This window comes from Sus scrofa, chromosome 7 (assembly GCF_054392235.1).
Source record: "Sus scrofa isolate SSC_HxYL_T2T_F1_AM1 chromosome 7, Sscrofa_HxYL_maternal_Yorkshire_Landrace_v2.0, whole genome shotgun sequence".
Lineage (NCBI taxonomy): Eukaryota > Metazoa > Chordata > Mammalia > Artiodactyla > Suidae > Sus > Sus scrofa.
This window is the reverse complement of record NC_139389.1, coordinates 47,922,368-47,945,719: the sequence shown is the minus strand read 5'-3', so window position 1 is coordinate 47,945,719 and position 23,352 is coordinate 47,922,368. Positions and strand designations below refer to the sequence as shown.

The window sequence follows — 23,352 nt, the reverse complement described above, 5'->3', positions numbered from 1 at the left end:
ACCGAACCCGCAACCTCACGGTTCCTAGTCGGATTCGTTTACCACTGCGCCACGACGGGAACTCCCTGATTCAACTTTAATAAGTGTGTAGGAAGAAGAGAATGCCCATCAACCCGGGAAGGACTGGAACAATGGTGGCATCTTAACTGGAGGCTACATGGTGTTGGCAGCAACAACAGCACATGTATGCATTACAGTGACAGAGGGAGAGGGGTCCGTGTGTTTGTGGCAAATGAAAAAGACCTGCTGTGAGACTTAGGCCAGTTACTGGACCTTTCAGTGTCTCTGTTTCCTCACTCAACCCTTTCCCTGTGAAATAGCTAAGGTGATTTTTTTTCTCTCTTTTTAGAGCTGCACCCTCTGCATATGGAAGTTCCCAGGCTAGGGGTTGAATCAGAGCTACACCTGCTGGCCACAGCCACAACACCACCAGATCCAAAACGAGTCTGTGACCTATATCTTAGCTCATGGCAAGGCTGGATCCTTAACCCACTGAGCAAGGCCAGGGATTGAACTGCATCCTCATGGATCCTAGTCAGGTTCCTTAAGCTAAGGTGATTTTAAACAATAAAAGATGCCCTAATAGCTCTAGGGTTGCTCAAGAAACTCATGGACTCTTTGGTGGCCAAGAAAGAACACAGGCTTGGAGTTCCCGTCGTGGTTAATGAATCCGACTAGGAACCATGAGTTTTTGGGTTTGATCCCTGGCCTTGCTCAGTGGGTTGAGGATCTGGCATTGCCATGAGCTGTGGCTTAGGTGGCAGATGCGGCTCGGATCCCTCATTGCTGTGGGTCTGGCGTAGGCTGGTGGCTATGGCTCCAATTAGACCCCTATCCTGGGAATCGCCATATGCCTTGGGAGTGGCCCAAGAAAAGGCAGAAAGACAAAAAAAAAAAAAAGAAAGAAAGAAAGAAAGAAAGAACACAGGCTTTTGGAGTTCCCTTTGTGGCTCAGAGGGTTAAGAACCCGGCTAGCATCCCATGAGGATGAGAATTCAATCCCTGGCCTCGCTCATCAGGTTAAGGATCCAGCATTTCCATGAGCTGTGGGGTAGGTCACAGATGCAGCTCAGATCTGGCGTTGCCGTGGCTGTGGTGTAGGCCAGCAGCTGCAGCTCTGATTCAACCCCTAGCCTGGGAACTTCCATATTCCGTGGGTGCGGCCTTAAAAAGAAAAAAACAAAAACAAAAAAACACAAGCTCTGGAGTCAGGCAAGTTTGGGTTCTAATCCCCTCCCTCTGCTTCCTAGCTAAGTCTACCTGTATGGGTGACTGAATCTCTCCAAGCCTCAGTTTCCTTCTGTGTGAAATGGGTAGGTCTATACCCATTAACACAGAAAGAGGTCCATGAGAGTTGCACCATACACAAAAATGAGCTCAAAATGGCTTAAAAACAAGTTCCCATTGTGGCACAGTAACCATGAGATTGTGGGTTCGATCCCTGGCCTTGCTCAGTGGGTTAAGGATCTAGCGTTGCTGTGAGATGTGGTGGAGGTCATAGATGTGGCTCAAATCTGATATTGTTGTGGCTGTGGTGTAGGCTGGCAGCTGTAGCTCTGATTTGACCCCTACTCTGAGAACCTCCACACACCACAGGTGCGGCCCTAAAAAGCAAAAAAAAAAAAAAAAAAAGACTTAAAGACTTAAATGTAAGACATGACACATAGGAGTTCCTAGAAGAGAACATAACCAAAACATTCTCTGGAGTAAATTGTACCAATATTTTCTCAGGTCAGTCTTGCAAGGCAATAGAAATAAAAGGAAAAATAAGCAAATGGGACCAAATCAAAGTTATAAGCTTTTGCATAGCAAAGGAAACCATAAACAAAATGAAAAAACAACCTATGGATTGGAAGAAAATATTTGCAAATGATGTGACTGACAAGGGCTTAATTTTCAAAATATACAAACAACTCATACAGCTCAATATCAAAAACAAAAAACCCAATCAAAGAAATGGGCAGACAATCTAAAAGACATTTCTCCAAAGAAGACATCCAGATGGCCAACAGGCATGTAAAAAGATGCTCAACTTTGCTAATTATAAGAGAAATGCAAATCAAAACTAAAATGAGATATCACCTCACACCGATCAGAATGGCCATCATTTAAAAGTCTACACTAACAAATGCTAGAGAGAGTATGGAGAAAAAGGAACCCTAATACACTGTTGGTGGGAATGTAAATTGGTGCAGTCACTATGCAAAACAATATGGAGATTCCTCAAAAAAAAAAAAACTAAAAATAGAGTTGTCATATGATACAGCAATCCCACTCCTGGGCATATATCAGGGAAAACTCTAATTTAAAAAAATACATGCACCCCAATGTTTCCAGCAACACTATGTACAGTGGCCAAGACATGGAAGCAACCTAAATGTCCATTGACAGATGAATAAAGAAGATGAAACACACACACACACACACACACACACAATGAAATTCTACTCAGCCATTAAAAAAAGAATGAAATAATGTCATTTGCAGCAACATGGATGGACCTAGAGATTATCATACTAAGTGAAGTGAGTCAGATAGAGAAAGACAAATACCATATATCACACCAATCTAAAAGACAACACAAATGAACTTATTTACAAAGCAGAAACAGACTCACAGCCATAGAAAACAAATTTCTGGTGACCAAAGGGGAAAGGGGGCGAGGAGGGTAAATCAGGAGTTTGGGATTAACACATACACACCACTGTGTATAAAATAGCTGAACAGCAAGGTCCTACTGTTTAACAGGGAACTATATTCAATATCCTGTGATAAACCGTCATGGGAAAAATATGAAAAAGAATATGTGTATATATGTATAATTGAATCATTCTGTTGTACACTAGCACTAATACAACATTGTAAATCAACTCTACTTCGAGAAAAATACTTTAATAAGAAAAAGTTTTTAAGCAAAGCAGTCCATAGGCTATTCCTTTGAGTTTAAAATAACTTGTATACTACTTCCTACTAGCCAAAATTTGGTGATATATTTCAATCCATAAATACATATATATAAACATAATAGATACACATATATAAACACACATACCCACATACATTTCAAAATTCTGGAAGAGGCTCAGTAGAAACACATCTGACTAGCATCCACGAGGAGGCAGGTTTGATCCCTGCCCTTGCTCAGTGGGTTAAGGATCTGGCATTGCTGTGAGCTGTGGTGTAGGTCACAGATGTGGCTCGGATCCCACATTTCTGTGGCTGTGGTGTAGGCTGGCAGCAATAGCTCCGATTCTACCCCTAGCCTGGGAACCTCCATATGCCACGGTTGAGCCCTTAAAAAAGACCCCCCCCCAAAAAAAAAAATTCTGGAAGAAAGCATATCAAACTCTTCACGATATGGGGAGATTCTTGGAGACTATTGAGGAAGGAGATTTCTTTGCTCTACACATTTCATTATTATTTTAATATTTTGCTACGTACTTTTATGTTTTTTATATAAAGGCGTTTTTATTTTTGAAAAAAACACATGGCTCCCAGCAGAGTTGAAGTGAGAATGAGAGATGAAGTGTGTTGAATTCCTGACACCTAATGGGCCTTAAGCAGCGGGCACCCAAGGGCATGACAGACTTCTGAAAAGACCCTGGGCACGTGGAGGAGTGTTTATGACCTACTCACTTGTCTGCAACTGAAGCAGGCTGAATTCCTGGGGATATTTATCCTTTGGGACCTCAGGCAATGAGGTTTCAGAAGAGTGATCAGAATGTGAGGAGGAGGATTTCAGATCCAAATCTGCAGCAGGGCTGGAAAGGAAGCAGAAGGATTAGATGCTTCTATGTGCTTAAATTGGACATTAAAACCTTATCTTACTTGTCTTACACTAGAATTGCCCTCTTGTAGGCGAACAAGAACTCCTCCTTGATAAAACTCCAGGAACATATAATTTATTTATTCACATTTTGAGAAGACTGAAGCATATTCAAAACATGCGTGCCTAAGAAAAGTTTGATGTCAAAAAGTTAAATATAGAATTATTATGTAACCCAGAAATTCTACCCCTGGCATATACCCAAAAGAACTGAAACCTAGACAAGCGTTCCTGTTGTGGCTCAGCGGGATAAGAACCTGACACAGTGTCTGGGAAGATGCAGGTCGATCCCTGGCCTTTCTCAGCGGGTTAAGGATCTGGGGTTGCTGCAAGCTGGGCGTAGGTTGCAAATGCAGCTCGGATCCCTTGTTGCCATGGCTGTGGTGCAGGCTGGCAGCTGCAGCTCCAATTCAACCCCTAGCCCAGGAACTTCCATATGTGGCAAGTGCGGCGGTAAAAAAGAATTGAAAAGAGAGGCTCAAACAGATACTTGTATAAGATGTCCGTGGGAGCATTATTCATAATAGCCAAAGGAGGAAACAACCCAAATGTCCACTGACAGATGAATGGATAAACAAAATGTGGTATCTACATACAACGGAATGTCATTCAGATGTAAAAAGGAATGAAGTTCTGATATATTCTACAGCATGGATAAACCTTGAAAATCTTATGGGTTATTTGAAATAACCCAAACACAAAGGGACAAATATTGTATGATTCTACATATATGAAATATCTAGAATAGGTAAATTCATAGAGACAGAAAATAGGTTAGATTAGTAGATTAGATTAGATTAGATTAGATTAGATTAGATTAGTGTTATCAAGCCCTGGGGAGAGGGGAGAATAGAGAATTATTGCTTAATGGGCAGAGTTTCTGTTTGGGGTTTTGAAAATAAATACTAGTGATAGTTGCACATTAGGAGTATAATTTTTTTTTTTTTTTGTCTTTTTTGCCTTTTCTAGGGCTGCTCCTGCGGCATATGGAGGTTCCCAGGCTAGGGGTCCAATAGGAGTCATAGCTGCCGGCCCACGCCAGAGCCACAGCAGTGCGGGATCCGAGCCACATCTGCAACCTATACCACAGCTCTTGGCAACACCAGATCCTTAACCCACTGAGCAAGGCCAGGGATCGAACCTTCAACCTCATGGTTCCTAGTCAGATTCATTAACCACTGCTCCACGATGGGAACTCCAGGAATATAATTTAGTGGCACTGAATTGTACACTTAAAGCGGATAAAATGTACAAATGTACATTTGTACAAATGTTATGTATATTTTACCATAACTTTTTTAAAGGAATGGTATACTGATACATGTTACAACATGAATGAACTTTGAAAACATTAGGTTGAATGAAAGAAGCCAGAGGAGTTCCCTGGTGGCTCAGCAGGTTAGGGATCTAGTATTGTCATGGCTATGGCACAGCCCTGATCCCTGGCCTGGGAACTTCAGCCAAATAAATAAATAAAAGAAAAGCCAGGCACCAAAGACCATATGTTGGTGATTCTGTTTCTGTGAAATGTCCAGAACTGGTAAATCCATAGAGATAAAAAGTAGATGAGTGGTTGTCCAAGGCTGGCAGGATAGGGGATGTCCAGGTGACTGCTAAAGGGTATAGGCTTCTTGGGGGGTGGTAAAAATGTCTAAAATTGGTTGTGGTGATGGTTGCACAATTCTGTGAATACACTAAAAATCACTGAGTTGTGCAGTTTAAATCTGTGAATTTTACAGTACATGAATCATGCTTCAATAAAACGATTACAAGAAACATATTCAGAAGTTCCCGTTGTGGTGCAGTGGTTAATGAATCCGACTATAAGGTTGCAGGTTCGACTCCTGGCCTCACTCAGTGGGTTAAGGATCTGGCATTGCTGTGAGCTGTGATGTAAGTCACAGACACGGCTCGGATCACAAGTTGCTGTGGCTGTGGCTGTGGTGTAGGCCAGCGGCTACAGCTCCAATTAGACCCTCGATTAGACCCCTAGCCTGGGATCCTCCATATGCTGCAGGAGCAGCCCTGAAAAGATTAAAAAAAAAAAATACAGTTCTTAAACCACTAAATGGAAATAAAAAATCAATCCATATAAGGAGGAAGATATAGTCAAAAACAAACCTGGTCTTAAATGGTTATAATAACAGAGTTGTGTTTAGTGCTGAACTTCCTGGCTGTTAAAAAGGCCTACCCCAAACTATTGTGAGTGTTGGCAAAAAAAGCAATCACTTCTGGTCTAAATGGCCTTGCATTTGATAGATGGCCTTGAACAATGTTTTCAGGTAGAGTTATCTGTTATCAAGTCATAGGATCTTTTTTCACGCTGTTGCATCACCCTTATATTTGAATAGTTTCAAACCAACTTCACATTGATTGTCTTGTTTGCTCCCTACAAACAGTCCTATGATGTAGTTAGGGCCAATAGAATAATTTGAACAGGAAGTGAGTGTTCAAAAAAGCTAATGGTAGGAGTTCCCTTTGTGGCTCAGTGATTAACAAACATGGCTAGGATCCATGAGGATGCAGGTTCAATCCCTGGCCTCGTTCAGTGGGTTAAGGATCCAGCATTGCCATGAGCTGTGGTGTTGGGTCAAAGATGCAGCTTGAATCTCATATTGCTCCTCCAGCCTGGCAACTGACATAGGCCATATGCAGCTAGTGTGGCTCTGAAAAAAAAAAAAAAAAAAGCTAACAGTAAAACATACCTAGATAAGGGCAGAGCTGAATCTGCAGTTTAACTCTAGATTATGTTGCCTAAAAATCATAAAGAACCCCTAAATCTATAATTCACAAATCTTGTATAGCTTTATCTCCAGTTTTAAATAAACATCTATACTAATATCTTTGAACTTTGTTGTGTGCAGATAAAGCAAAAATGTAGTAACCCAGAGCCCCACCCCCCAGATCAAAACATATGATAATTTTGACATTGGGGTGAAATACGTCTCTCTTAATATATATATATATTTTTGTCTTTTTGTCTTTTTAGGGCTACACCTGCAGCATATGGAGGTTCCCAGGCTACAGGTCTAATTGGAGCTATAACCACCAGCCTACACCAGAGCCACAGCAACTCGGGATTCGAGCTGTGTCTGCAACCTACACCACAGCTCAGGGCAACGCCGGATCCTTAGCCCACTAAGCAAGGCCAGGAATCAAACCCGCAACCTCATGGTTCCTAGTCGGATTTGTTTCCACTGCGCCATGACAAGAACTCCCATCAAATATTTTTTTGAATGTATTTATGTCTGCTGAAGAAACTGTGTAGAAAAGATCTCATTTTAGAATCATCCACCTGCTTTGCTCATTCAAACATTTATCTGAGTACATTTTGTGGTAGGCATTGTTCTGAACACTGGGGATCCAAACAGACCCTACTCTCAAGAGCTTAGGGTCAAAGGGGAAATAACATGGACAGATAAACAGGTTGACTGTGGAACAGTACGTAAATGCAGAATTGGAATAAGCAGATTTTGCCAAAAAAAAGTAGTATAATATGATCTTAATTGTAAAAAAATACATATTTATATGCATAAGAAAGAAATATTTTTTCTCATACATGTAAAAAAAATAAAATGTTAACTTTGATTCTCTAAGAGATGAGATTATTGTAATTGTTTTGTTTTGTTTTTATGGCCACACCTGTGGCATATGGAATTTCCAGGCTAGGGACTGAATCTGAGCTCCAGCTGCTGCAAGGCTGGATCCTTTAACCCAATGCACCGTGTCAAGGGTAAAACCCACACCTCCACAGTGACACAAGCCACTGCAGTCGGATTCTTTTTTTTTTTTTTTTTTTTTCGTTTTTTGCTTTTGCTTTTTAGGACTGTACCCACAGCACATGGACGTTCCCAAGCTAGTGGTCTAGTCAGAGCTACAGCTGGTACCGGCTGTAGCAATGAGGGATCCTTAACCCAGTAAGCGAGGCCAGGAATTGAACATGCATCCTCATAGCTGTTAGTCAGATTTGTTTCCACCTGCAGTCAGGTTCTTAACCCACTGTACTACAGTGGGAACTCAGCCTATTATTTTTAATACAGTTTTTATATTTTCAAAATCTCTATAATGAGCTTAAATTACTTTCATAATAACAAAAATTGTTAGAAAGGGGTTTTTAAAACTTCTTACATAAAATACATTTTTTAAATTAAAAAAACTTTTTACCATAAAATATAGAAGTTCCCATATGTATGTATATATTCTCCAAAATATGTAGCTTAATTTCACCTGACTTTGAACTTCGTAACAGCAAGTCCTTGTACAGTCTTTATTGTATGCCAGGGACTCTTCTAATCACTTTACATAAATTAACTCAATGAATCTTCCCAATAATCCCATGATGTATTATCCCCATTTTGCACAAAAAAAAAAAAAAAGCTGAGACTCAGGGAGATGAAGTAATTTGTCTAAGGCCACACCAATACCAAGTGACAGTAAGATTTGAACCCACTCTGGTTCCAAAAGCCACACTCAAGCATGTCATGCTGTCTTTCAGACTGTTCGCTCCCCGATGTTTATAGCTCTTCACTGGACCCTTACTTACCCTAGATGAGCAGACCCATTGACACTTAGACCCTTTTCAACGGAAGATGAGGGGCTGACACTTCTGCCAGAGGATGTTGTGTTGGCAAAGCCTCCCTGAGATTCCAGAAAATCATTGCGTTTAGTACCTGCAGCACATAGATAGCACCATTTGATTACATTCAGGAAAATACCTTCCGTTTTACATTTTATCTTGTTCCCTAGATGATAACAGATTTCTTTTTTAAAAATAACGTGTGTGGGAGTACCTGCTGTGGTGTAGTGGGTTGAGAATCCAGCTGCAGTGGCTCTGGTTGCTGCAGAGGTGCAGGTTCAATTCCTGGCCTGCTGCAGTGGGTTAAAGGATCCAGGGTTGTCCCAGCTGCAGCATAGCTGGAGCTCACCTGTGGCTCAGATTTAGTCCCTGGTCTAGAAACTTCCATACGCCATGGGTGCAGCCATTAAAAAAATATATTTTTTTAAGCATTTACTGTATACTTGGGATTGTGTTAACATCTTCACACATTATCCCATTTAATTCTCGTAACAACCTGCAGACATGGGCATTATTTATCCTTCCATTTTACAGATGAGGAAACTGAGGTTCAGAAAGTTAAGCAGATAGAGTCACAAATAAACATGGAATTCCCTTTATGGTACAGTGGCAATGCATCCGACTGGTATCCATGAGGACTCAGGTTCGATCCTTGACCTCGATCAGTGGGGTAAGAATCCAGCGTTGCCATGAGCTATGGTATAGGTCGCAGACGCAGCTCGGATCCTGCATGGCTGTGGCTGTGGTGTAGGCTGGCAGCTGCAGTGCCAAATCAACCCCTAGCCTGTGAACTTCCATATGTCACATGTGCAGCCCTAAAACAAAAAAAGAAAAAAGAAAAGAAATACGTTGGCCCAGATTGAATCACAGTTCCTGTGACACTAAATCTAAAAATTCTAACCATTATGCTAGACTGCTTGCTCCTGCCATAGTTCACCTTTCTCTGAACTAAGTGGAAGAGAGAAGGTCTGAATCACGCTATATATCACTATACATTGTACTGAGCATCTCAATATAATTTCCCAGAGGATCGTTTCATAGAAAGACTAATAAATGTAGCTGATGAGCATAAACCAAAGAACTGTCTTCAGAACACGTATGGGTTCCCTTCTCACTGCAGTGTCATATTTTTGTTTTTTTTCTGCTGCCCCTGAGGCATGCAGAAGTTCTGGGGCTACTGATTGAACCTGTGAAGCATGGAATCCTTAACCTGCTAGGCCACTGGGGAACTCCTCATCATTCATTTCTGTGCACATCTTCCCCACCAGACTGTGTCCTGTTCATCTTACTAGCACTCAGAGCAATGCTTGGCACAAAATAGCTGTTCAGTAAATGTTTGAGTGAATAAATGGAAAAGCATTATAACCCCCCCAAGCACCCACCATTACAAGTAGGAGTCCTAAAAGCCAGGAACTGTCAGATAAAGAACACCCATTAGCTTCACTCTGCTGTCCAGTGACTGCTTCGTGAAAGTCAATCTGTTCTCCCATCATTTTATGTAGGTATATGCCTTGTCCAGTCACTTAAAAAAAAATCAGGTGAATGGATATTGCATTTCCTTCTGCATGCTTTCATAGAGCATAGATCCTCCATAGATAAAATGTAAGATCTAAGAAAATTCCAAGAAGTAGGAGTCAGATTTCTCTGACTTTGGAGTATATTTTTAGACCAACTGCTGTTCCACCTACAGAGTCTCATGATTCACTTGTACATGGCGTAGAGCATGCACCCTCTGCAAATCCCCACCTCTACCGGAGGGACTGCCCCTTAGTCAATTTTTAAATTGTTTTTTATCAATTCCCTTCATGTCAAGGGAATCATATCTTTTGCACCATTGTCAGGTCCCAAACCTGTCACTAAACCATTCTTTTTTTTTTTCTTTTTTTAGGCCCGCACCCCCAGCAATGGAGGTTCCCGGGATAGGGGTCCAATCAGAGCTACAGCTGCTGGCCTACACCACAGCCACAGCAATGTGGGACCCAAGCCACGTCTGCAACCTACACCACAGCTCAGAGCAATGCCGGATCCTTAGCCCGCTGAACAAGGCTGAGGATCGAACCCAAACCCTCGCGGATCCTAGTCGGGATAGTTAACCACTGAACCATGATGGGAACGCCAAACCCTTCATTTTTAAGAGGACCTTGCCTGTGACTCTTCAAAGCTGACTAGCTCCCTTCCCTCACCATACACCCATTCTGGGGTTTCTCAGGGAAACCTGAGAGGCCAGTTAAGAGTTCCTGTTATGGCTCAGCAGATTTTAAGAACCTGACATGGTGTCCATGAGGATGCAAGTTCAATCCCTGGCCTCACTCGGTGGGTTAAGGGTCCAGCATTGCCACAAGCTGCAGCACTGATCACAGATGCAGCTGGTATTGCCGTCACATAGGCTTCAGCTGCCGCTCCAATTTGACCCCCCAGCCCAGGAACTTACATACGCCACGGGTGCAGCCATAAAAAGAAAAAAAATTTTTTAAAGCAATCAACAATAATAATAAGGTCCTACTGTATAGCACAGGGAACTATATCCAATCTCTTGGGATAGAACATGATGGAAGATAATATGAGAAAAAGAAATTGCCACAACACTGTATTCGGCCAGTGTTGTGGCAATTTCTGTTTGCTGTACAGCAGAAATTGCCACAACATTGTAAATCAACTATACGTTAATTAAAAAAAAAATGAAGGAAAAAATCAACAATAAAAAGACAGCCAAGAAACATCCATAAGCTCGGAAACTCAAACCACACCTCTAAATATTTCATACAGTGGAAGAAAATATAATGGAACTCATAAGGCACTTAATGATCAGCGACAGAAGTGCTATATATCAAAACTCATGGGGTTCAACTAAAGCAACAATTAGAAACTAGAGCCTTCAATGCATACACTGTATTTTATTGAATGTCGAATACCACCAATGCAATAACATTATTATTTATGTACCACAAAGAACAGAGGCTGCCAATTAAACTATCCTTTATCACTTAGGATTTTTATTTTAGACTTATTGAAGCACACTTTTTGACTTACTTAGACGTAGATTTTAATCACATATCACACGTGTGCACTTTTTTGGCCACACTCGAGTCGTGCAGGAGTTCCCAGGCTGGGATCGAATCCATGACATGACAGAAACCAGAGTCCCAGCAGAGACAATGCTGGATCCTTAACCCACCAAGCCACCGGGGAACTCCACATGTGTGCTTTTATTTATTTATTTATTTTTGGTCTTTTTAGGGCCTCACTCACGGCATATGGCATATGGACGTTCCCAGGGTAGGGGCTGAATCGGAGCCTCAGCTGCCAGCATATACCACATGTCACAGCCACAGCAACTCCAGATTGAAGCCACATCTGTGACCTATGCAGCAGCTTGCAGCAACTCGGGATCCTTAACCCACCAAGTGAGGCCAGGAATCAAACCCATATCGTCATGGATACCAGTTGGGTTTGTTACCGCTGAGCCATGATGGGAACTCCAACATCAAGATACTTTAAGTAAGTCAATAACCTGTCATGCCCAGCTCCCACCTCTCTATCTAGGCTGAAGAGTGGCACTGTAAGCTAAGGACTATCCTTCATCACAGGGTCACCATTGATCGTGATCATTGTCATTTAAAAGCAATAAATATCCAGTGAGCCATAAGATAGAAAATCCAAAAAGAAAAAAGAAAAAAAGGAGTTCCAGTCGTGGTTCAGCAGAAACGAATCTGACTTGCTCAGTGGTTAAGGATCTAGCATTGCCGTGAGCTATGGTGTAGGTCACAGACGCAGCTCAGATCTGGCGTGGCTGTGGCTGTGGTTTAGGTCAGTGGTTACTGCTCAGATTCCACCCCTAGCCTGGGAAACTCCACATGCCCTAAAAAGAAAAGAAAGAAAAAAGGAAATCCTAACAAGTCAGTAAAACACTATGATATAAGAAAAGATGGTCCAGGAGTTCCAGTCATGGCTCAGTGGTTAATGAATCCGACTAGGAACCATGAAGTTGCGGGTTCAATCCCTGGCCTTGTTCAGTGGGTTAAGGATCCGGTATTGCCGTGAGTTGTGGTATACGTTACAGACATGGCTCGGATCCCGCATTGCTGTGGCTCTAGCATAGGCCAGCAGCTACAGATCCAATTCAACCCCTAGCCTGGGAACCTCCATATGCCGCAGGAGTGGCCCTAGAAAAGGCAAAAAGACAAAAAAAAAAAAGAAAAAAGAAAAAAAAAGAAACGATGGTCCAGGAGTTCCCATCGTGGTGCAGTGGAAACAAATCCGACTAGGAACTATGAGGTTGTCGGTTCGATCCCTGGCCTTGCTCAGTGGGTTAAGGATCCAGCGTTGCCATAAGCTGTGGTCACAGACACTGGCTTGGATCTGGCGTTGCTGTGGCTCTGGCGTAGGCTGGCAGCTGTAGCTCTGATTCAACCCCCTAGCCTGGAACCTCCTCCATGTGCCACAAGCGCCACCCTAAAAAAGCAAAAAGAAAGTAAGAGAGGAAGGGAGGAAGGAAGAAAGAAAAGATGGTCCAACCTAAAGAACCAAGAAAATGTTCTGAGGACTACAAAGGAATTCAAGGGGAAAAGGAGAGTTTAGGAGAAATCTGTTTCTTTAGGACCATCTGTGGAATTCACGATAATTATTTCCATTTCCTTAGGCAGGAATAACTCCTTACATAACCGAGGCACTTTCACACACTTGTCATCTCGGCTGACTTACACAATAGCACTGTCTGGCAGGGAGAGAATAATAGATCAAGCCAAGTTAGCTTAATGCAGAAATTCTAAGCAAACAGTTCCTATCTCTGCCTACCTGCTCAAAAAACAAACTGAAGCTCTAGAACAATGGATCTTGTTTTGTTTCTTTTTTTTTTTTTTCTTTTTAGGGCCCCACTCAGGGCATATGGAGGTTCCCAGGCTAGGGGTCCAATTGGAGCTGCAGCTGCCAGCCTATGCCACAGCCGCAGCAACGCCATATCCAAGCCATGTCCTTAACCCACTGAGTGAGGCCAGGGCTCGAACTCGTGTCCTCATGGATACCAGTTGGGTTCGTTTCCACTGTGCCACAATGGGAACTCTCTGTTTTGTTTCTTTTTATGGCCACATCTGTGGCATATGGAAGTTCCCGGGCTAAGTAGAAGTTGAATCTGAGCCACACCTGCAAACTATGCCACAGCTTGTGTGCAGAAACGGCAGATCCTTAATCCACTGAGTGAGGCCAGAGATCAAACCTCCTCCTCGTGAAGACTATGTCGTGTTCTTAACCCGCTGAATCTTAACAGGAACTCCTGGAGTTCCTGCTGTGGTGCAGTGAGCTAAGAACCTGACTGCAGCAGCTCAGGCAAGGAGGGAACTTCCATATGCTGCCATTAAAAAAAAAAAAAAAAAAAAGTCACATAACAGGAACTCCTAGGACAGTGGTTTTTAACCCTTTTTGGATCACAGACTCCCCTGAGAAGCCATGAAAGCAGAAGGCTCTCTCTGCTAGAAAAATGAATATACACCCACAGTTGCGCCCTCATCTTCAGCTGGTTCGTGGAGCCCCTTTCCTTCCTGAAACCCCTGGACTCCATGTGAAGCTGAGTTCAGATGTGGTTTGCTACATGGACACAGTAGAAAAAGAAGCCTCGGGTCTTTTGTTAATCTCTCTGGGGGATCTCGGGGGCTGGTGTTCCTCGGGTACCGCTAACTCAGAAACACGAATCTCCTCTACCCACCCTTCAAACAGCAGCTCCCTCCTTTACCCCTGGTCAACCTGAAAATTTCAGAAAGTTCTGGAGATTAAAGCTAGCATCCCAGAACCTTCTTCTCCTTGCTGACCTAGCCACATTGGGCAATTAATGGGTTCTTACTCCTCCTGCTCTACTGGCCCCCATGGTAGGTGGGTACCGTAAATCACACCTCCCTCCTCCCCCGGCACTTATGAATGAGAAGATCGCAGGCCTGGAATAGAGAAGACCAGAGACCAAGTTCAGATCCGAAGGGAGAGAGACAGAACATTCTAAAATCCCTTTGTGCGCCACTCCCTTCAATGTACTCAATTAGAGACTGGCTGTTCTGCTCCATGGCACTGGTCTCTAAGGCAAATGTGCCTCCCAAGCATCCTCCTTAGCCTTAAGAACCAATCACAGGAGCTCCCCTCGTGGCTCAGCAGAAACAAATCTGACTACTAACCATGAGGACGAAGGTTCAATCCCTGGCTTCGCTCAGTGGGTTAAGGATCCAGTGTTGCGGGGAGTTGTGGTGTAGGTCGCAGATGCTGGCTCAGATCTGGTGTTGCAGTGGCTGTGGCATAGGCTGGAAGCTACAGCTCTGATTGGAACATCCATATGCCGGGGGTGCAGCCCTAAAAAGACAAAAAGACAAAAAAAAAAAAAAAAAAAAGAACCAATCACAGTGTACCATCCACTATTTACTTTAAACTTTTCCTTGAAGTTTTTATCATTTCTACCTGACCTGTCCCATTTGTTAAACAGTGCCCAAATCTAATAGATGAGCAAAGACGAACCTAAAAATGAATGAAATAATGCCATTTGCAGCAACATGGATGGACCTAGAAATTTTCATACTAAGTGAAGTCAGACAAAGACAAATATCATATGAGATCACTAACAGGTGGAATCTAACCCCCCAAAAAAGATACAAAAGAACAAAACAGAAACAGGCTCAGGATTTAGAAATCAATTTTTTTTTTCTTTCATAGCCACATCCTCAGCATTATGGAAGTTCCTAGGCCAGGGATAGAATCCAAGCAGCAGCTTCAACCTACAATGCAGTGTGGCAACTCGAATCCTTTAACCCACTATGCCAGGCCAGGAATTGAACCCGAGCCTCCACGGCAACCCGGCCACTGCAGTCAGATTCTTAACCCACTGTACCACAGTAGGAACTTCTGGAACAAAATTTATGGTTACCAAAGGGGAAACGTAGGGCTGGAGGGGTAAATTAGGGGGTTGGGATTGACATATACACACTACCATATATAAAATAGATAGGTAACAAGGACCTACTGTATAGCACAGGGAAATCTACTCAATACTGTGTAATAACCTATTTGGGAAAAAAGTCTGAAAAGGAATGGTTATAACGATTTACTTTGCTGTATACCTGAAACTAGCACAACTACTCCAATAAAATTTGTTTTTAAAAAGGGCTATAAGGAGTTCCCCTCGTGGCATAGCGGAAACAAATCCAACTAGGAACCCTGAGGTTGCAGGTTTGATCCCTGGCCTCGATCAGTGGGTTAAGGATCCAGCGTTGCCATGAGCTGTGGTGTAGGTTGCAGACATGGCTCAGATCTGGAATTGCTATGGCTCTGGCGTAGGCCAGCAGCTGTAGCTTGGGTTTGACCCCTAGCCTAAGAACGTCCATATGCCGCCGTGCAGCCCTTAAAAGCAAAAATAATAATAATAATAAAATTAAATTAAAAGGGCTATAAGAGGATTTACCACTGTGGCTCAGTGGTAATGAACCTGACTAGTATCCATGAGGTTGTGGGTTCGATCCCTGGCCTCGCTCAGTGGGTTAAAGACTCCGCATTGCTGTGACTGTGGTGTAGGCCGGCAGCTACAGCTCTGATTCAACCCCCAGCCCAGGAACTCCCATATGCCGTGGGTGTGGCCCTAAAAAGACAAAAAAAGTAGGGGACGGGGGTCTAGAGAGAAAAGAAGACAAGGAGGAAGAAGAAGGGGAAGAAGAAAAAACCTGGGCTTTGGAGACTGGAAGACCCGTCAAATGCTGGTTTCACCATTTGTTGACTGAAGAACAGGGAAGGTCAAACCTCTGGCCGCCTTTCCTCTTTGTAATACAGCTCTCGGCTGTTAGGAGATGCAGGCAGGTCATTTATGAGAATCTCTGCTCTGGCTGTGGCCATACCACACTGAACGCACAATGATCTTGTCTGAGCTCAGAAGCTAAGCAGGGTTGGGTCTGGTTAGTACTTGGATGGGAGAGTCTGCTTTGACGCTGTTTATCAGATCTTGGGTTAATACAGATGGAAGCTACTGTTTAAGTAGTTCTTTTTACATGTTTCCAAACTAGCATCCTTTCAAACAACAATGCCTTAGGATATTAGGTAAGACAACCAAATCCCACCCAGCACTCCTGATTTCTTAAACTCAACTGCATCTCTTCTCTACTGTGGTCATGCCAATGTCTCCTTTCTCTTGAACCTTCTCCAGCTCTCTACTGCAGATCGCTGTGTAGATGGGGGGGAAATGACAGCCCTGTGGATCACTTCCAGTGTCCATGGACTCAGCTATGCACAGCATGGATTTTAACTATTAGAAGCAACCTGGAGACAAAGAAAAGACCTTTCTAAGAAAAGGATCAATCAGGAGTTCCCATTGTGGCTCAGTGGTTAAGGAATCTGACCAGGAACCATGAGGTTTTGGGTTCAATCCCTGGACTTGCTCAGCGGGTGAAGGATCCCCGGCGTTGCAGTGAGCTGTGGTGTAGGTTGCAGATGCAGCTCGGATCTCTCCTTGCTATGGCTCTGGCATAGGCCAGGGGCTACAGCTCTGATTAGACCCCTAGCTTGGGAATCTCCATATGCCACAGGAGCGGCCCTAGAAAAGGCAAAAAGACAAAAAAAAAAAAAAAAAAAAAAAAAAAAAAGGGATCATTCAAAGCAAAGAAACTCCTGGGCCATTAAAACAAGTCAAGCAGGAAGGGTGGACCTTTTTTTTTTTTTTTTTTTTTTTTTTTGGTTTTTAGGGTTGCACTGCAGCAAATGGAAGTTCACGGGGGTCTAATGCTGGCCTATGCTACAGGCCCAGCAATGCCAGATTTGAGCCGCTTGGCGACCTACACCCGAGCTCTCGTCAATACTGGACCCTTAACCCACTGAGCAACACCAGGGATCGAATCCTCAACCTCATGGTTCCTAGTCAGATTCAGCAACCTTGGAGCCACGAGGGGAATTTCCAAGGGCAGGTCTCTTAATCAGAGCTTCCTTCCCTCCCTCTGGGCTTTTCCTGGTTTGGATGCCCACCGACCTCCGCCCGGCTCTCGCCCTGTCCACCGAGATGTTCCTTCCCTTCCACGCTGGGTCTTCAGCCCTTCCCCCCCGGTGGAGGTCTGGCTCTACGCTTCGGGACCTCCAAGGCGGATGCAGCCAACATCAACGCACCAGCCGGCTTCGGAACTGCCAGAAGCCAAGCGGAGGAACCCAAGCGCCCAAGGCCTGCTCCTCCCTCAGAGGCGCGTTCCGGGGTTGCCAGGGCACCTGCCCAGCAACGCGCGGCGGCGGCCGCTGCCTCCCGCCAGGCTGGGCTTCCGGGTCCTCCTCCCTCTGCATCCCCGGGCTCTCTGGGCCTCCGCAGGTGATGGAGCCTTCCTAAGGGGCAGAACCAGAGGGCCCAGCGAGGGCGGGACTTTGTGGACAAGGACTGCTGGAAAAGCAGTTTGGCGTTTCTAGATTTTTTTTTAAGAGTCGTGGTTCTTCTCCAGGCAATTTTCATTATCAGCATTGTAGCCTCTGGTGGCAGTGAAGGATGAAAGCTTTCAGGTGCCCGCTTATAATTGGCATTGATTAGACAGGATCACCTACCACTTACAGAGCTCTTTTTCTGGGCCAGGCGCCTGGTGGATGTTATCTTCCTTAAGCAGCCAGCTGCATTTTCCAAAATAGAAAGCTGAATTTGAGCAAGAGCTTGCTCAAGGTCACCCAGAAAATGGAGCTGCATTTCCGAGTTTTCTCATTCCAAATCAACCACTCTTTCCATCAAACCAACTTGAATTTGTCTTACTAATCCTTACCAGCATCTAATTAATCTTGCAGGCAAAGCTTTTCTCCAAAGCGTTTCTTTAAGTCCCTCAATTAATTCTGGCCTAATTTCTCTCTTGGTGAAGTGAAAAAAAAAAAAATTAGGCCATGCTTTCTTTCTTTTTTTTTTTTTTTTTTTTTTTGTCTTTTGTCTTTTTGTTGTTGTTGTTGTTGCTATTTCTTGGGCCACTCCCGCAGCATATGGAGGTTCCCAGGCTAGGGGTGGAATCGGAGCTGTAGCCACCGGCCTACACCAGAGCCACAGCAACGCAGGATCCGAGCCGCGTCTGCAACCTACACCACAGCTCACGGCAACACCGGATCATTAACCCACTGAGCAAGGGCAGGGACCGAACCCGCAACCTCATGGTTCCTAGTCAGATTCGTCAACCACTGCGCCACGACGGGAACTCCCATGCTTTCATTTTTAATAAAAATTTCACTGATTATAAAAACAGAGAAAAATGGTCTTTTTAGAAATCCTGAAAAGTATTAAAAAGTATTGTTGGAGGAGTTCCCGTCGTGGCTCAGTGGTTAACAAATCCGACTAGGAACTATGAGGTTTCGGGTTCGATCCCTGCCCTTGCTCAGTGGGTTAAGGATCCGGCATCGCCGTGAGCTGTAGGTTGCAGACATGGCTCAGATCCTGCATTGCTGTGGCTCTGGCATAGGCCGATGGCTTCAGCTCCTATTAGACCCCTAGCCCGGGAACCTCCATATGCCATGGGAGCGGCCCTAGAAAAGGCAAAAAGACAATATATATATATAGTTGGAATTCCTGCTCCAACAATGGCACAGTAGGTTAAGAATCTGACTACAGCAGCTCTGATCGCTGCAGGGGCTTGGGTTTGATCCCCAGCTGCGGGAGGTTAAAGGATCAGTGTTGCCATAGCTGCAGCATAGGAACTTTCATATGTCTCGAGTGCAGCCATTTAAAAAATAAATTTTTTTAAAAAGTATTTTAATACCCACAATCCTACAACCCAGATAAACCACTTTTTCTGAATATCTATTGCTGTACAATAAATTGCCCCCAAACTGTGGTTTTAAAAAATAATCACTATTATCTTCTGACTCTAGGGGGGGACTAGGCTAAGTTAGGCTATTCAGGTCATGGAGTTGCAGTCAGAAGGTGGCTAGAGCTTTCTCACTCAGATGCCTGGTGACTGGTGTTGACAATAAGCTGGGACCTCAGCTGGGGCTTTGGCCGAATCACCTACACATGGCTTTTCCATGCACCCCTCCACAGCATGGTGTCTGGGTTCCAAATAGGAACATTCCGGGAGAATCAGGCGAAAGCTGTACTGCCTCCATAGTCATGGATGTAGAGAAAGGGAACTTTGACCACAACTCTCAATGGGAGAATCAAGGTCACATTGTATGAAGAGCCCAGGGCATGGGGGGGGGGGGGTCTTGTTTTAACCATTTAGAATATATAGCCTCAGAGGTCCTGTTGTGGCTCAGTGGAAATGAATCCGACCAGAATCCATGAGGATGCAGGTTCGATCCCTGGCCTCCCTCAGTGGGTTAAGGATCCAGCGTTGCCATGAGCTGTGGTGTTACGTCACAGATGCGGCTCGGATTGGCACTGCTGTGGCTGTGGTGTAGGCTGGGGACTACAGGTCCAATTCTACACCTAGCTTAGGAACCTCCATATGCTGCAGGTGCGGCCCTAAAAAAACAAAAAATAAAAAATAAATAAATTTAAATTTAATTTAAAAACTAAAAAATACAACCTGCCACACCACTACTAATATTTAGGTGCTGTTTCCTATCTGTTCTCTTTCTATGCACATATATGTTAACATAAGTGGAACTACATATATAATTTTTTAGGAGTTCGCATTATAGAGTTCCCATTGTGGCTCCATGATAACAAACCCAACTAGTATCCATGAGGATGTGGGTTCAATCCCTGGCCTCAGTGCTAAGTGGGTCAGGGATCTGGTGTTGCTGTGGCTGTTGGGTAGGCCAGCAGCTACAACTCTGATTCGACCCCTGGCCTGGGAACTTCCACATGCTGCAGGTGTGATATTGATATTAATAACAATAATGATAAAGAGCACCACTGCATGCAAAGCCACCACCATCTTGCAAGAAAGGCTTCCCAAGTGTTCTCTCACTGGCCACTCCTCCCGTGATGGCTCTCCCCAGATCAAGCCTGGCCTGGAGATCACCACGGACCTGCCTGGGAGCAGAGGGTTGACACAGGGAGTGGGGCCCCTCCTGGGCCCCTTAAATCAGCTTGACCTTCTCTCAGCTATAAGGCCCTCCCTGCCATTCTACGGGGATCTGGGATCCTGCTGGGCCATGAGCCTGGGTCTCAGTGAGCGGGGTGAACTCTGGTGCCATCGCTGGCCCACATAGGGTTTATGTGCCTAAGTCTAGGTCTGGTTTGTTGGTGGTGGTGGGTTTTTTATTTGTTTGTTTTTGTCTTTTTAGGGCCCAACCCTCGGCATATTGGAAGTTCCCAGGCTAGGGGTTGAATCAGAGCTACAACTGCCAGCCTATGCCACAGCCACAGCAACACCAGATCCAAGCTGCATCTGTGACCTACACCACAGCTCTTAGCAATACTGGATCCTTAACCTGCTGAGCCACAACAGGAACTTCTATTGCTTTTTTTTTTTTTTTTTTTAATCACTGTTTTTGTGAGTCACAAGGGGCTGCCTGTGATTCAGCCTAATCATAAAAGGCAAACACTCCTAGCAGGTTCCATGGTGAGGTCAGAGGGGGAGGGGAGCTGGATCTTAGCCCCACCCTTGCTCTCAGCCCTGTGGAATCCTACTCTGAGTTCACTGACTGGGGGCTCAGCTTTGGGAAGGGACTCCGCTCACAGAGTGGTGGGAGCAGGTGGACCTGGCACATGTGGCAGGCATTGGATCGAGAGGGTCTGTTCTGGTTCTTGGTTGGCTTGCTGCCACCGCAGGCCCTTTAGAGCAAAGGGTGAGGCAGCGATAAGAACTGCCCAGGGGTTGGAGGAAACCAGACACCAGACGAGGAGTGATATCAAATAAACTCTACCCTGTTCCTTTTGGGTCTTGGTGGAACATAGGCGAGAAGTTTGAGCCTAGAAGGATGGCATTGTTTGATAGCTGAGCAATCAAGGATGTGGGTAAAAAGCCCTTGTGTCGGGTAAACCTTGAGAATTTCAAGCTAAATTGGGGTGTGGGGGCCTTTTCTTTTTCTTTTTCTTTTTCTTTTTTTTTTTTTTTAGGGCCGCATCTGCAGCACATGGAAGTTCCTTGGCTAGGGGTCTAATTGAAGGTACAGCTGCCAGCCTGCACCATAGCTCACCGCAACCCGGGCTTCCTAACCCACTGAGCAAGGCCAGGGATGGAACCCACATCCTCATAGATACTAATCGTGCTAATTACCTCGGAGCCACAGTGGGAACTTCCTGGGGGAGGGGTCTTAAACATTACCCCCCCCCAGCCGCCGCCCAGTTCCACGCAAACTGCGCACAGGTGGGAGCCTCTCTTTTTCAATGTCAAGAAAGTCACCAGGAACCTGCACCTGACATGCCTAACCCATAAATGCGCACCAGAGGGCAGTATAAACCAAGACATGGGAAACAAAATGTGGCGGGCGATTACTGCTGCCTTCAGGCTGAGACGTCTAAGGGCCTCATACAAAGAGGGCGCTGGGGCTATGGGCATTGAGTGGACTACAGATGCACCGCCGTTTTGAAATCCTTCATTGGTAGGCAGAGGGGCAAAGATGGATGAGAGGGAGCCTTAGTACCTTAGAACCCACTATTACCACCAGTCCCAAATCCTCAAAGGGCCTCCACATCAGCTCAGTTCAGGAAAGAGTTACCAAGAACCTCTTATGTGCTAGGTGCTGTTCCAGGGATTCCATACGCAGTAACACCTAGTCCCTTCCCCAGTAGAGCACCTATAATAGGTCAATGTCTTTACATTCATTATCGTTATTTAATTCTTATGACAGTAAAGTGCTGTAAGAAGAATCATCCCGGGTGTTCCCTTCATGGCTCAGTGGCAACGAACCTGACTAGTATCCATGAGGATGTGGGTTTGATCCCTGGCCTCACTCAGTGGGTTAAGGATCCGGCATTGGCGTGAGCTGTGGTGTAGGTCAAAGACATGGCTTGGATCCCATGTTGCTGTGGCTGTGACCTAGACCAGTAGCTACAACTCTGATTCAACCCCTAGCCTGGGAACTTTCATATGCTGCAGGTGTGGCCCTAAAAAACAAAAACAAAGAATCATTCCTGGTTTACAGATGATGAAAAACAGACTCAGAGAAGTAAAGTACTAACCATTAGTAACTGGCAAAGTTGGAGTTTAACACCAGTCTCTTGGAGTTCCCATCATGACTCAGCGAAAATGAATCTGACTAGTATCCATGAGGATGCAGGTTCCCTGGCCTTGGTGGTTTAAGGATCCAGTGCTGCCACCAGCTGTGGTGTAGGTCGCAGATGTGGCTCAGATCCCGCGTTGTTGTAGCTGTGGTATAGGCCAGCAGCTGCAGTTCCAATTCAACCCCTAGCCTGGGAACTTCCATGTGCCATGGGTGAGACCCTAAAAAAAGTCTTTCTAGATTCAGAGCTGGGGCCCTCACCCCTGTGAGTCTTGTTAGCACGTGCTCTTGGTAAGGAGATCCCTTTATGATCTTAGTACCAGCTGGGCTGGCTCCATTCTCTTCACAGGCGGCCACACTGCCCAGGAAAGGCCCAGGTGTCCCCCGAAGCTCTTGGCTTGGATTTCAGAGTAGCATTGTTTTTAAATGCCTAAGATTCTTTTTTTTTTTACCTTTTAGGGCCTCACCTGTGGCATATATGGAAAGTCCCAAGCTAGGGGTCAAATTGGAGCTGTAGCAGCTGGCCTACACCACAGCTACAGCAATGTGGGATCCGAGCCACATCTGCAACTTACACCATAGCTCACAGCAATGCCAGATGCTTAACCCACTGAGCAAAGCCAGGGAATGAACCTGCATTCTCATGGATTCTAGTCAGATTTGTTTCCACTGTGCCATGAAGGGAACTCCCCTAAGATTTTAAAATATATTTAACATGAAGTTTGCATTGTGGTTCAGTGGGTTAAGAACCTGACATATTGTCCATGAGGATATGGGTTCCACCCCTGACTTCGCTCAGTGGGTTAAGGATCCAGTGTTGCCACAAGCTGCAGCTTAGGTCACAGTTGAAACTTGAGTCCAGCTTTGCTGTGGCGGTGGT

At 44.7% G+C, this 23,352-nt stretch overlaps 1 protein-coding gene across 2 annotated transcripts in view; it reads right to left on the bottom strand.

Annotated features, from left to right (window-relative positions):
* SPATS1 (spermatogenesis associated serine rich 1) overlaps nucleotides 1-17,593 on the bottom strand; it is a 28,731-nt gene extending 11,138 nt beyond the window's left edge. For both annotated transcript variants that reach the window (XM_084968271.1, XM_021098796.2), the window contains exons 1-4: nucleotides 17,380-17,593; nucleotides 16,506-16,676; nucleotides 8,370-8,496; nucleotides 3,637-3,761 (exon numbers count right to left, since the gene is read on the bottom strand). In XM_084968271.1, the coding sequence (XP_084824397.1) occupies nucleotides 3,637-3,761; nucleotides 8,370-8,496; nucleotides 16,506-16,653 (400 nt within the window). In that variant the 5' untranslated portion in view covers nucleotides 16,654-16,676; nucleotides 17,380-17,593. The remainder of the gene's footprint in view (nucleotides 1-3,636; nucleotides 3,762-8,369; nucleotides 8,497-16,505; nucleotides 16,677-17,379) is intronic.
* Nucleotides 17,594-23,352: the final 5,759 nt, after the last annotated feature.